At 53.0% G+C, this 14589-nt stretch overlaps 1 protein-coding gene across 1 annotated transcript; it reads left to right on the top strand.

The window, feature by feature from the left end:
* The first annotated feature begins 571 nt into the window (after positions 1–571).
* On the top strand, positions 572–13082 carry AIF1L (allograft inflammatory factor 1 like). The gene is made up of 5 exons (XM_032708059.1): positions 572–666; positions 5525–5591; positions 8613–8654; positions 9800–9962; positions 11606–13082. Exons 1-5 carry the CDS (start codon positions 589–591, stop codon positions 11691–11693), a joined length of 438 nt encoding a protein of 145 aa, XP_032563950.1. The 5' UTR covers positions 572–588; the 3' UTR covers positions 11694–13082.
* The last annotated feature ends 1507 nt before the right edge of the window (positions 13083–14589 follow it).

The following is a 14589-nucleotide window of genomic DNA, read 5'->3' as shown; positions in this document are numbered from 1 at the left end:
GGCAAACGCTGTACCTGCTCTTGCTGCTTTGAAAGAGAAGGGGCTGAAATGCGGCTGAATTTGGAGTGATGAGGGGCGAACGCCTGACAGTTCCTGCTATACACCACTTTAGTACATGTTCCTAACATAAGGTGTCAGGCTGAGATCGCGGGGGCGATCGTCACAGCTGCTCCAGCCCGGGACACGCATCAACCCGGCTGTGGCTGTTGTCCCTCGGTCCATCCCTTATCCCGCTGCTCGCGCTCCAGGGTTTATCCAGCAGCTGGAAGCGCATCGCCCCACGGGGCAGCCGCGGACCCGCCGCCGGTACCGGCGGGGAGCCGCGGCGAAGGGATGCCCATCCCGGGGCGGCTGCGGAGCGATGCCCGACGGGCAGGGGGGGCCGGTCCCTTCCCCGCCGCGGGGAGCCCGCGGGCGGCGGTGCCTCCCCACCGCGCTCGGTCCATCGAGCCCCCCGCGGGTCCGCGCTGCCCTCCCGGCGCGGGGCAGGCTCGGCCAGGAAGGGGTTAAGGGCGGGGGGCGGAGGGCCCGGCCCGGCCCTGCCCGCCCCTATTTAAGGCGGCGGCGGGCGCGGGGCGGCTCGGTGCGATGGCGGCTCCGCGCCGGCCGAGCGGCGGGGGGGTGCGGAGAGCCCCGCAGGACGGGCGGCTGGAGGAGATCAACAAGGTGCGGCGGGGCTGCCCCCCCGGGCCGACCCCACCCCGGCGGGGAACGGGCTGGGGGCGGCCGGGAGGGGAGGGGGCTGCCCCGGGGCCGGGGAGGAGGAGGAGGAAGGCGGTGGGTATAAGGGGAGCTGCGACCCCCTTTGCCTGAGCCCCTTTGGAGAGGGGGATGCGGCCAGAGGAGGCAGGGGGGCTCTGCGGGGGTCGTGCTCCATCCCCGTCGCCCTTGGTGTTGCCCTCGCAGGCGGCTCTTTCCCCGCAGCGCCCGCACCCCGGCAGATCCGAGCGGGGCTGGTGGGTGCCCTGGGGACCGGCTGCCGTGAAAGTCCCCTTGGGAACTTTCTCCAGCAAGAACGGGGGCTATTGTTCTCCTGGAGGACTTCAACCTCCCCTCCACTCTATTGAGCACTTCACCTTCTTCCTCGACTTCTTCCCGGAATGAGGAGCTGCTGCTGCTGCTCAGAGCTGACTCCAGCCTTTCTAGCTTTTCACTACAGCGAGTGGTGAATGTGTAGCCCAGGATGGCTGGACATGCCCCAAGCCTTGGGCAGGGGGAATGGCAGCTCCTGGATTAGTGCAAAGTGCGCTGGGCTTCGTGCCCTTCATGCCAGGGTCAGGCAAGGTCCTTTCCCCAGAGCATCAGGCTTGCCCCGTCCCTTGCTTGGCATGGCGGCAGGGGCTGTTCTCTTGGCATCCCTCCCGCCTAAGAGCGGTCCTGAGGGAGAAAAGAAGGGTTTAACCTTGAAACAATCAACGCTGGGATTTCTAGCGTAGTTTCCAGGTGGGTTTGGTGGTTGCCTGCTCCTATAGCCAGTGGCACCTTAGTGTTACAGGTGGAGAAGTCAAATCACTGCACAAGATGAGAGCCCAGAAGAGATGGTGGCTCACCTTGCCCTCACACTACCTGAGCTGTGAAAAGTGCCAATATGTTCCACCAGACAGCAGTGAGACAGTGGAGGTGAAGTTTATGTAGGTCACTGGAGAGGGAATTAAGTCATTAGAAATAATTCAATTAATTAGAAACTAGGGTGTGCTGCAGAATAAGAGTGGAAAAAGAGGTGCTGCAGGATTAAGGTGTAGAATAAGAGCACTTGGATTAAAAGGAGCCCTTGGAAGGCAGACATGGCACACTCTGCTCCAAGAAGGTGCATAGGTGGGCCTAAGGTATCTCCCCTAGCCAAGGTGGTGTTGGCCCTTAGGTCGAGGATGAAGGGACTGTGCTGTACCTACTGCTGCAGTTTCTGCTGCTCCAGAACCATCCTCCAGCATCACTCAGGCACAGGATGGATACGTGATCTTTCAGCTGGTGGGAGCTGTAGGACTGAGTCTGGGAAGTTGTGCTTCCTGGGATGCCGCTGGTGTGCCACTGCTGTGTTCCGGGGCTGGGGTGTCTTCCTTCTCCCACACAGAGGACAGAAGCTCCTATCAATCCCCTAAGCTGCCATCCCTTCTGGCTTTTCCTTTGGGTGAGGTTTGTATGACAAAAACCAAAACAAGCTACATAACTTCCTGCTGATGGAGCTGCTTGTTTGCATCCTTGCTGCCCTGTGTGTCGGCTCAGTGCTGGGAGAGGGGCTTTGAGCAGCTCAAAACCAAGCTGCAGATAGCATGGGTAGCAGCTGCCCGTGGATCCTGAGAAGCCATCGTGCTCAGGGCAGCAGCCCCCACACCGCTCTGCTTTGGTCTCTCTGCCAGCTCTGTGTGGCAGTGGGGGAGTGCAGTGAACATTTGCACACCTCTCCATCACAGAGCTGATAGAAACTCAGGGCTGATATTGTGGCTGGAGCCACAGAGGGGGTTTCCCAAGACCTGAAGAGCCCCAGGGTTGTAAAACAGTCAAGTACTCCTAATAAAACCAATCAGGCCAAATTCCTGTCAGGCTTAATCTCATTGTCTCATCCTAACAATTAGCTCCCTCCCAGCCCTGTTTTCCTGGCTGGTTTCTTCCCTGCAGCTCTCACTGGGATAAGGGTCTGGCAGGCAGCATCCTGAGTGCACATGTGCTGCTGAAGGACAGCTGAGTCCTAGTATTGACTTCTCTCTTCCAGCTTGAAATGCTCCTCTGGGCTCCCTTCTTGCCTGTTCCTCTCTTCCTGGGCAATGCAATCACATTGTTCAGCCTCGTGCATCAAGGTGGCAAGTCTAATCCAGCACAGATTAGTTTCAACCTAGTTTTACCCACTAATACGCTGGGCTGTGGGGAAGAAATTCAGCCTGTTAGAGAGCAGGTGCCCACTTCTTTCATCCAGGGCAGGCAGGAGCATCCCTCAGCCCCTTCCCAGCACCAGAAGGCAGGGCAGCTGGCATTGAGCACTTAAACATCCTAGTAAGAGCTTGGCCTGCCAGCTGGGGTCACCTTTTTGGGGAGCAAGGAAGAATCTGTTTTTGCTCAGGTTGCCTTGCAGGTAGCTGGGACTTGTGTGGCTGAGGTTATTGGCTTAGAAAAGTCTCTCAACAGCTCAAGAAAGGCTGCTCAGGGCAGGAGCGGGGGAGAGGCTTATTAGGCAGTTCTTATTAATAGAACATGCCCCTTAAAATGGGAACTTTAGCAAAGGGCTCTAGGAGGAACTTCAGCCACTCTGAGTCACAGGCCCTAGGGACTGAATTCCTGTGTGCTATTGTGAGTGTTTGCCTTATCGCAGTCACAGCCCAGCTCACATACAATGTGGAGGGTGGAATGCCTTTCAAATACACCCCCTGTTGCTTCCTTCCACCTGGAGCAGAGCTGGGATGCTGGTGGTCTATCCAGTCCCCCTCAGGTTGAAACTCAAGGGGTTGCACAGATGTGTGCAATGTCACCTGTCCTGCTCTTGTACCTTGCTGCCAGGGGCTGGTGGGCTCCTGGGCACATGGCCCTCAGCCATCACCTATGGATGTAACATTCCCTTTGGTCTTCACCATTTCTGTGCTGCTTCTTGCTCTCAGAGAGATGCTGTGCTCTGCTTTCACACACTCTGTCCTGCTGGTAGGTGGAAGCTGTTTGCTGCTCCTGCAGGGCAGGAGTGAAGCTATGACCTGGTGGTCAGGAGGTGCTTTGACCTTGTTTTGGTTTTCAGTGATGTTTGCCTTCCCCAGAGGCTCTTCAGTGGCGATGGCAGCAGGTAACACTACTCCAGTCTCTGGTGACTTCTGCTGCTGCCTGGGCCCAAGTCTCAGAGCTCAATTGGGCCCTTTGTGTTGGGCTGGTAAATGATACCCCTGGGTAGAAATAACTGAGATAAATGAAACTGAGTTGGCAAAGGAGAGCAAAAGAAGGAACTGGGAATGCCACTTTTCACCACAGCTCTCAATTTGAGTTGGTGACCATGGTGATGAGGGAAGTCAGTGTCACACTGGTTTAGTGGCCATGGTCTCTGTCTGTGGTTCACGAGGTGGGAGGACAGGATGGCAGTCACTTCTGTCCTAGTGGGCTTCCTACAAAACCTTAGTTCAGCTGCAGGTAAAAGACTTGCCATAGCAGTGGTTTACTGGCAGTGAAGGTTTGAGGACTCCCTGGGCAGGTCCAAGCTCCCCTGTCCCAGTGAGGAAGGAGGAAGCAGCTCCAGGTGTGTGGGCTGGAGGGACCCAGAGCACAGGAGCAGGATCAGGGTGACTGACAGTGATCAGCACACAAGGCTGGCTGTGGCAGCCGAACCAGGCATGAGTTTGGGGCTGTGTCTTTGCTGGAGCTTGCCCAGCAGCTGGACTGGCACAGTTCATAACACCTGGAGATAGCTGGATTCAGCCTTCCTTCTGGAAGGAATGAGTGTGCTCTGGAGGCTGGAGAACATTTGGGTTACTGTTGGGTGTGTGGACCTCGTGCAGTCCTGATGTCTTAGTGCCTGCAGGTGGGGCTTCATTGGGTAGATGGTCTCATTAATAACGAGCAATGCTGCCCCAGCACTACCAGTGCCAAAAATCCTCATCTCTTAGTGACCCACTCCTGTCTTCCCCATGAGCATGGGGAACAGTGAGGAACACATGCCCAGGGTAGGGAACAGCCTCAGCCCTCCATCCACTAACCCCTGGAGGGGTTTGTCCTGGACAGGCCATGCATAAGCTGTGCAGATGTTAATGATTTCTACACTGAAGAATGTGGTGTTGTTGCTGAACACAGATCGAGTCATTAAGCTGTGCTGGGCTCGCTGGAGCTGGGCAGTGTGGGAGGGCAGGGACAGGAGCAAGACCCTGCTGCTCACAGCTGCAGGGGGGTGTTGCTGGCAGGGCAAAGCAGCAGAGCTGGCTGTGCAAGTTGTGGTCTGTTCTCTTGGGTATCTGAAGGTTTTTGAGGTGGGGCTAGGCACGAGTGACCAGAAGTGACCCAGGATTTCCCCTCCAGCGTGAGCAGGGTACAGGGAGAAAATGGATAGCTAGTCTGAGAGAGTGAAAGCCTGTCCCTTAGCCCCACACACCCGTCCTCCTGGGTGTATGACACTCTGCAAACTTTGCCTGTTCCATTTGCAAGCCCTCAGGGTTATCCAAGAGTTTGAAGTGTGAGATAAGAGTGCTTTTTGCAAGGACTAGGAGCCCTTGCTGGGAATAGGTGCCCAGCCCACGTGCTATATGTGCTTAAGCTTTCAGTGGGGAGCTGAAACCTTGGGTAAGCAAGAAGATGGGGTTTCATGCAGTTATTCCAAAGGCACGTCTTCCTTCAAGCTGCTGGTGGGAAATCTGAGACACCAGAAGGATTCCCTTTGCCCTGGAATTCTGATGACAAGGTGTGGAGGGATTCAGCCCATCTTCAAGTCTCCTGGTGCTGTTGCTCAGCTGTGGCTCTCTGGGAATTGTGTGGGTCTTCTGGGTAATGCTGCCTCTGTACATGCCCTCTAAGGTGTTTTCCTTTACATCTTTAACCTTGGGGCTATTATTTTTTTCTGTGATAGGAATTTCTCTGTGATCCAAAGTTCAGTGATGAAGAAGACCTGGAGGAGAAGTTGGCAGCATTCAAAGGTGAGAACTGGAGGGTTTCCCTCTCCTTTCAGCCTGACTTTATGCTCTGAACCAGATTATTTTCCTCAGCACTTGGATCTTACCAGCCTGAGATTCTCTGCCAAATACAAGTGACTGAGCTGGGATGGATGCTTCCCCCTTGCTTGTGGAACTCAGTGAAACTCCCTGGAGGGGTGTTTTCCACACGAGCCTTTGTGCTTTTCCCACTTGCAAGGCAGGGACATGTCACCCTGCAGACATCCTGCCTGGTGGCTGCTACTACTGCAAAACCTGCTGCGTGGGCAAAACTCTGGGGAGCAGTGAAGGAGGATGGTTTCTGTCTAGTTACCCACACAAGCTAACTGGCATAATGGACCATGCAATAGCTGGACTCTTTTTTTTTTTCCAGTGAGGAGGAGGACCTCTTCTCACAGGGGAGAAGTCTCAGCTGCTTTCTGAAGAAGTTGGGGACTTCCTCTGCTCGAAAGTTTCATCAGTCTGATCTGGTCCTTCCCCAGCCACTTGACCCTGGAGGCAATGGCAGTAATGTGTCTAGTCCTGGCCAAAGCCTAACTCCAGTGGGTCAGTGGATCTAGTGCTTAGTTTTGGGCCATTTGTTGGGACAGGGAATAGAGAAACAGCTCAAAAGCCTGGAGTCCTCTGGAGCTTGTCCCCAAACTGGTTACAGGACAAGATCTAGCAGGGCTGTTCTGGGTACTTCTACTTTCTTTCCAAGCAGTGGCTGAAGGGAGTTGAGAAAACATGCCTGTGCGTCACACTGCCCTCAAGGCTTGTCCTCAGCCTGGCTCTAACCAAATAAAACCTGACCTTGCTTCCATTTCAGGCATTGTCTGCTATTTCCCTTTGAATTTTGGCTTTGCAATCCAGCATGGAAGAAGCTGGCTGGGGTTTTGTGATCCCTTACCCTGCTGGGCACAGAGGAGCCTCCTGTGCTCCCCGTTCTCTTTCTGTTGCCTTTTGTGTGACTTTGGCTTTTGGCTGCAGCCCTGCATTATTTTTTTCCCATCACAATTGGGGCTCTTCAAACATTGCAACTGTAGGTCACAGGCACAGAATTCCCTGTAATGAGAGCCTTTGGCATCTCCTCCCGCTGCCTCGTGAGTTTGCCTCCGTGGCCTGTCCCGCTCTCCAGTGCCTCCTCCAGCTCCCCCAACAAGCAGCTCATTGTGTGATGATGGGGGGAGTGTTTCTTCTCTGCTGCCCTTCCTGCTGCACCTCCCAGCTGTGCCTGGGGAGCTCCTGTGCAGTGTTGGTGTAAATGTATTTGTGAGGGAGGGACCATGCATGGTTTTGCCCCACTAAATCCCTGCCACTGGGGTGGGAGGAAGAGATCAGTGTGCAAGCTGAGGCTGGTGTAAAGCTGCCTCTGTTCTCTGCACTTTTGGCAAAGTGTCAGATGAGAAGAAAAGAAAACATGTGCTGGGCAGGGATGTGGCAGAGCAGGGTTTGTGTCCCCAGGCACATGCTGGGGTGTCTGACCCCTGCTAGGGAGGCAGCAGTTCATTTGCACAAGGTCATTATGGTGGGGCAGAGTGTGGGGAGAGACAGTCCCACATTAAGCATTGCTTTGGTCCCTAAGCACGTGTTACAACCCCAATTTCATCTTTGATCAGTTGCTGGATGCTTGAAGGGAGACATTTACTCCTGCCTGAAGCATGAGCAGCTTTGGTTTGTATGTGATACTCCCGTAGGTCTGTCTTGGTCAGCTCATGACAGCAGTAATCCATGGGCTGAGACAAAGGTGAACACATCCAAGCCATTCCTCTGCTTCCTCCCCTTGGCTGCCCATCAGTCCAATTAACCCAGCAATTTTCTTTGGAAGCACAGGTCCTGGGAAGACTCGGCTCTGTGCAATAACCACTCTTCCCTTTGGCTCCTTAGATTAGCCTGCCACTTCTCTGTTCACGCTCGTCTGCTTGCTGGTGTCCCCGGAGGAGAGGCAAAAGGTCTTTTCCATTTTCCTTCCTGGGGGAAAGGAGCGGCCTGGAAGGACTCAGTTAATTTGAGTCCTCGGGGGCTGTTGTGGGGAGCGAGTGCTAACTGCAGGGCAAGTGGTGATTTCTCCAGCTCAGCACTGATGGATGGTGGCAGCAGGCATCTTGCATCTTGCTCTTTTCATTTAGCACAGCTGAGATGATGGGGGGCCCCCTGAGGCACTGGGAGCTGTATGGTCTGTAAGACAGACAAATCCTCGCCTGAAGAGCTTAAAGTCTAAATGGGGAACAGCAAGGGAGGGGGGGGGAGTTGTAGGAAGCCCAAGTGTACCACTCCAAAGGGCAGAAACTGCACGGGATGGAATTCTTGAATTTTCTAACTGAAATCAGTGCTCTGCCTGTTACAGCGTGAGAGTTTTTGTCCTGCAGAGCTAATCAGACCTTCTGGAGCAGGTTCTGCCTTTGTTTGAGAATGCTGGAGTTGCTCGAGTCAGCAGTGTTTGACAGCAGGCTGGAAGGGCAAAAAAACCTGCTCCAGCATCACTGCTCCTAGGCATGTTCTTGGCTTGGCCCTCTTGATGTGGTCCTTGAGCATCTGTCCTGGCAGGAGCTGCTCTGGGAGCGAGCACGGTGCTGGGAGGACTGTGGAGTCTCTCCCTCGTTATTGCAGGCAACTGCGTCATTTAATCCCCCTCCTAAGCCGATCAAGCTTCATCTTGGGAGTGCTCAGGGGTTTGTTTTCCTTGCTACTCCTTCTGGGAGGCTGTTCAGAGCTTTGTTTTTCTGGCTGGAAACCTTTTAACGCTGCTCATGGCTAGTCGATACCTTGTTCTCATGCCAGTGTTTTCCTTCAGCTTAAGTGAAAAGCAGCCACAATTAGAGAGTACTTAATTCTAGAGCCCTAGAACTGAGATAAGGGTACTAAAACGAGGCCTTGAGATGGTCTCCCCCTCTGAAGTTTGCTTTCAGCAGTATATCAATGTTATCTCCATATCTTTTATTTCATTGCCCCAAGCAGGCAGTGCTCCAAAGCCCTGCACATCCCCTGCTCTAGTGTCCTGCTAACTTGCTTTTGTGTCTCTTCCAGAGAAATACATGGAGTTTGACCTGAACAACCAAGGGGAGATTGGTGAGTGACTCTGAGGGATGCTGGGCTGGAAGAACAACAGTCTGCTGAGGTGATGTCTGCTGCTGTATCTGCTGCTTTGTGGTGCTGAGGAGGAAAACTTGTGGGTTTTTCTGTGCCCAGCCTTGCTTGAATCGATTTTTTCAGCCAGGAGCTTCCTTGGATTTCTAGGTCTTGCCTCTCAGCTTCCTTAGTCTCTCCTTGCCTACTTCAAGATTTAAGCTCTTCTCAGTCCTGTTCTCCTGGAGTTCTGTTTAGCTCTTCCACTTCTTTCTGCTCTAAATGCTTTTTTCTTTTCCTTTTTTCTTTGCTGAGGCTTTCTTCTCAATCCTCTGCTGGAAAGCTGGGAATCCAGAGGTGGGAAGCTGCAGGGCTTGGGCAATCCTGGGGTTTGCCTGGCTTGAGGCAGAAGCTCTATAAATCCATGAGCACTTCTGGTGCAGAGCAGCTCTTTGCTTTGCAGGGAGGGGAGCAGAGGGAAGCAAAGGACTTGGGTGTGAGTCTGGCTCAGCTGAGCAACCGTGCTTTGGGTCCAGAAAGCACCAGTTACATAAAGACCCAGCCTTCTGCAGGCCTGGAGCTGACATAGAAGTGTAACCACTTGTGACCTGTGCCCTTCCAGGAGGCTGCTGCCTCATTCCCCTCCTCCACCAGTCCTCCAGCTGAAGCGAAGCCTGTGGGGAGCTGGAAGAGGCCTGACTCAGGGTTTCCGGGAGGGAAGGGGCCCGCAGGTCTCAGCAGGCAGCAGTGCAGTGGAAGGAAATGGCCTGTGGCGCTGGGCAGGGGCGCCTGCTCCCCACAGCTTGTTTGTCTCCAGCTTTAACCCCGGTCTTGCTTCCCTCCTCCCCATCCTTGTGATTCTTGGCACTGCACTCCGAGCTGGAGAGCAGTGTCCCCACGTGTCTCTGGAGCACTAGGAGAGTTGTCCCTCTTCTGTGTGTGTGGTGCTTTTATCCTGAGCTGCATAACTGGGCAGTGATGCTCTGTACTGGGCAGTACAGCAGTAAACTGTACTGGAAGGCTTCTCGTGGCTTTTGGCAACAGCTTAATGCTGTCAGTCGTGGAGTCCACAGCTGAGGTGGGAACTCATGGCTGTGTCCCTAGGGTTGGTCTGTGCTCGGTGTGGTCACATTTCCTTATTCTTGTAGATTTGATGTCTGTCAAAAGGATGATGGAGAAGCTGGGGGCTCCAAAGACCCACCTAGAACTGAAGAAGATGATCTCTGAGGTGACTGGAGGGGTCAGTGACACCATCTCGTACCAGGACTTTGTCAACGTGATGCTTGGAAAACGCTCTGCTGTGCTCAAACTGTGAGTGTCCCGGGGTGGAGCAGGGAAGACACAGGACCTGAGCTGGGGAGCTGGGAAGCCACAAGCTGCTCTATCTGGTGGAGGTGGAGCTGTGCATGCTCAGTGACTGTGGAGGGAGACAGGACCCTCGTGAAGGGGGAGTCTGCAGAGTGACATGAGAGGGTGTATAAGCCCATGTCCAGGCTGAGCAGTGGCAAGTGCTCCCAGCAGAGCTGCCTGCTGTGTGTTAGCACAGGCTTCCTCCCACGTGCTCCGTGGGAGTGATCTCCTCCTTTCCCGAGGGTGTGCAGGCATTCTGCACTGCAGGACTTCTTCCTGTCTCTTCCCTGAGGCTCCTGCTGGCTTTGGGGCAGAGGCTTCCCCTGTGGATGGTGGCAGGACTTGAGTGGTGAATGATGGTCCTGCCAACACCAGCAGTGCTGGCTCCTGTTTCCCACAGGATGGCCTGTCCCTGTCTGATTTTTTGGAGGCGGTAGGAGATGGGGCACATACTTGAAACAGCTGGCTCATGCTGGGAGAGGTTTTCTGTGGTACAGGCTGCCAGCACTAGCCTCCCACGGCCCCCTCTGCCCTCTCAACAGGGCTCTGAAAGTGCTGCTGTAACAAATGGCTTCCAAACACTTGCTTGGCTCCATCTCTGTCCCATTGAAGCCTGGTGTTTCCTTTCACAGCCACAGAGGCTGGCCCTGTTTTTGTGTCTGTAACCACCATGAATAGGAGCAGCTCCTCTCCATCCTCCTTACCCCCCTTTTCGAAGGCAGCTTTAGAAACACAGCCAGCTTTCAGGGCAGGTTGGGAGGAAGGTTCCTCTAAGCTGGTACGTTCTTGCTGGCAGTGAGTCTCCCCGCTGCGTGCCCTGTTTCTGTGTGTTGGGATGCTTGTCTTCCAAGCACACGCAGACTTCTGACATCCCAGCTCCTCCTTTCCTTCTCCACAGAACCAGACTGAGCCTGCAGCCTGTCCCATATCTTCCATCCCTCCTCCCAGCTGCAGCAGCTTTCACAAACAGGTCCCTTCTCTTGCTAACAGAAACCCCATTGTCTGTTGGACTCTCTAGAGCAGGAGCAGAAATGTAAAACTCTGTCCTAAGAGCAGTGCAGTCCTTTGATCCATCGAGGCAGCTGGCATTCCCAGCGTAGCTGCAGTCCTTAGGGAGGAAGACAGTGCTAGTGGTTGCAAAATGCTTGGGATTCTTATAGCCAGTGCCTTGCTCCTTGTCCCTGCCCTCTCCCTGGACTGTAATTGCTGTTGCTTGCTTGGTGTTGGCTTCTGAATGTTGTGCTGTGTGGTTACGTGCAAGGTGGGCCAGGGGTGGTTTTTGCTTTTACCCATGAGGAGTGCTTGGCATGCCGTGTGTGCCCAGGGGTTTTCGGAAGTGGCTGTCTAAATAAAATGTGCTAATCCTCTGGGCTCTGAGAGGAAAACCGGCAGAGACTTTTGGAACACACTCCTGGAAGCTGCTGGGAAAGCCAGGCTGGCAGCACTGCCCTCTGTTGGCTTTCCCTCCTCTGTTAATTATCGGGTGCCCTTTGCAGAGGAGCCAGATGCTCTTTTTCAGCAGATAATGCCTAATGATGGGCAAAGATGCATTTGCTTTTTTTTTTTTTTTTTTTTTAATTGGTAATGTCTGTTGTGTTTTGCAGGGTCATGATGTTTGAAGGAAAAGCCAATGAAAGCAACCCAAAACCTTCTGGTCCTCCTCCAGAGAGAGACATAGCCAGCCTCCCTTGAAGAGGACAGGCTGAAAAATGGGCACTGTTTGCTTTGCTGGTCTGTAACAGAGGTTACCTGTGCTTTGTTACTCTTTTTACTGTGGACAGTCCTAGTTTTCAACTAACCTGCCTTAGAGGAACAGCAAGGGAAGCTGGAGACCCCCAGCTCATGTCTTTCTGCTGCTTGATCTCTTAGACAGAAGCTGTAGCACCAAGTGTAATGTGAGACCAAAAAAAAAAAAAATACCCTGTGATCTTACTCTTTCCTCTGCCCTTCCTACATTTCTCAGATGAGGAGCTGCTTTCTTCCCAGCATATGGATTCAGAGCTGTGCTTGTCATAACAGGTACCTAAAGGGCCTTGCTGCCAGACATGGAGCATTTCTCTGGCAAAGCCCCTGGGAGCAGCTTAATGGGTGAAAAGAAATAAGTGCCTTCTCTGCTCCGTCCTATACTTCCTGACTTTGGACTAGTTCTTCCCCTCCTGATCTCCCAAAAGTGCAAATCAGGCTCTGTCTGATCATGTTCTAGGTGGATGTGGGGATGTGCTTGGACACAGAGATCTGCCTGCAGGGCCTTTTGGCTTGGGGTGGGCACGGCTGCCTGCAGGGACAGCTTCTGTCTGCTCCGTGGGCTCATCCTGCAGGCAGATCTCAGGGGTCCAACACCACCCACTGTGAATGAGGATGGTTAAAGTCACCTTAGGGACCCCCTTCCTGATAAATCTCAACTTGGATCTGACCAGGAGCATAACCTCTGAACAGGTTGTTTGTCTGTCCCATCCATGGAGCGCAGAAAACAATCTGTGATGCCTTTGCAGCCCCACAGGGTGCCTGGGGGAAGTCAAACCTTCAGGTGAAAGGAAGCTGGGTGACCAAACTGAGCCCTGCCAGACCAGTTGCAGATGAGGATCTGTCCTCAGGCAGCTGCTCTGTCCCTCTGGTTTTTGCAGACCTCCCTGTATGTGTCCCCTGGGCCTATGGGGTGCATTTCCCTCATAGATAAGCCCTCAAGTCTGCAAAATCAGAATGGCTGTAAGTATGGAGTGTGAGCTGGGACTGTGCTATCCGTGCTCTGGTTACTGTGGTGATTCTTGTTCCACACACAGTTTCTGGAACCCAGGTGTTTGCTCTTTGCCCTTTTCCTACTCTTTTCTTAAATGTTCTTGACAGCTTTTAACTTTTTTAAAATCATGGTTTAATAAGTACATTTTTTAAAGGAAATACAGATGATTAACTCTACTAGGCTGATTGTTCCTGCCAAAGGCTGCACTTTTAAATAAAAAATAAAAAAAAAAAAATTCTCACTACTGTTTGTGTGAAAACCAAAACTGTAATGGAGAGAAAAATTATGAGCAAAAGCAGCACCAGTCTACTTCAAGGACTGAAAATAAATCTCCTGAACCTACACTGTGTGTCAGTCTGTATTATCTCCTCTGAAGCTTGGTCCATATGATTGGTTGCAGATTAAGGGAGCTGGTGTCCAAGACTGTTAATATAAACCCTTAAGCAGATCCTGGAGATAGGTTTGGACTGTCTTGATCTGATCTTTGTCTGTAATAACTGACCGAATGCCATGGAGTTTGTCTGATGAAATACAGAGGCCACCTCCTGAAAGCTTTTTTTTTTTTTTTTTCCTGATTTACTGAAAGAGAGCAGGTGGCAGTGCTTGTTTTAAGGAATAAACAAGAGCAGACACTTGCAATGTTTCTCTTGAAAGAGTGTGGTGGGTTTTTTTCATCCTCTCTGCTCTTGAAGCAGTTGCCTGAGGTTCTTGTCTAATGTGAATTATCAAAAGGGTTAGACCAGGTTTCCTGGGGAATGACTGGGTGCACTGTTTCCATGTGTTTCTCAAAAGGACAGGATTTCCCTGAGATCAGAGCCCTGTGTCTGCTTTCTGCTGCTTGGTAGCCTCTGGGAATGCACCTGCTTTTCTGGGCTGTGTGTGTAAAACCATCGTTCAGATAGAAAATAAAGGAAGCTTATTACATGAGGGAAATTTGGATGTGGTTTGCCACAGTTCAGGTCGCTACCCAAGGCCATCACTGCTTCTGCCTCTGTGGAAACCCTTGTCCTTTTTGGTCCTGGAAAAGAGTAGCACAACCTACTAAAGATGAACACAGCTCTTCTCAACATGTCCCCATAGGGCTGAGTGCTAAGGTGATGCCTGGTGCTGGCATTCTGTCTGAGTGGGGGCTAAAGCCTCAAAACTTGAGGAGCAAGTAAAGAAATCGAGGTCCTGTTGTGATCAAAAACCCACATGCTGCTTTTGTGTTTCCCTGGAGCACAATAAAGCTATTCCAGCTCGCAGAGCTTCTGTGTTTCCAGCTCAGCCATCCCTAACTGGAGGTGTACAGGGACTGACCCAGAGCATCCCTGTGCTCCCACTGCAGTCCATGCCAAGGGAACAGGATTTTACCTGAGGGAATGGCATAAAGGTGTGTCAGGGGAGGGCTAGGTCAGACATCAGGAAAAGATTCTTCCCCCAGAGGGTGTTTGAGCACTGAACAGGCTCCCCCAGGGCTCTGCCAGAGCTCCAGGAGCATTTGGAAAACGCTCTCAGGGACTGGGTGGGATTGTTGGGGTGTCCTGGGCAGGGCCAGGAGTTGGACTTGATCCTTGTGGGATGATACGGATGTGATTAGCTCAGAGCTTCAGCAACACTGGATCTCTGATATGGAAAAGTCATCAGAGCCCCTTGTTTTGATGATGGCTGGGGTGGAGCAGCCGCCTGCCCGGCAGGGACAGCCAGACCCCATCCCTGGTGGCAGTGGGGTCTGTCCCCTCCGGGTTGGATCCCCTTAGGATGGAGCCGACCTACGTCCCCTATGGGTGGAGCAGGGCTGGATCCCCTTAGGGTGGAGCTGGGATGGGGGTCCTGCAGCTCCCACCGAGTCTGGCCCTGCCTCAGAACATG

The sequence above is a fragment of the Chiroxiphia lanceolata genome, chromosome 21, assembly GCF_009829145.1.
Source record: "Chiroxiphia lanceolata isolate bChiLan1 chromosome 21, bChiLan1.pri, whole genome shotgun sequence".
Lineage (NCBI taxonomy): Eukaryota > Metazoa > Chordata > Aves > Passeriformes > Pipridae > Chiroxiphia > Chiroxiphia lanceolata.
The sequence above is the reverse complement of the archived record's forward strand: the minus strand, read 5'-3'. Positions and strand labels throughout refer to the sequence as shown.

Coding starts and splice junctions, on each gene's coding strand:
- AIF1L (XM_032708059.1), top strand. CDS start 589: ATGGCGGCTCCGCGCCGGCCGAGCGGCGGGGGGGTGCGGAGAGCCCCG. Junction 667..5,524: donor GGCTGGAGGAGATCAACAAG/GTGCGGCGGGGC, acceptor TTTCTGTGATAG/GAATTTCTCTGTGATCCAAA. Junction 8,655..9,799: donor GAACAACCAAGGGGAGATTG/GTGAGTGACTCT, acceptor TTATTCTTGTAG/ATTTGATGTCTGTCAAAAGG.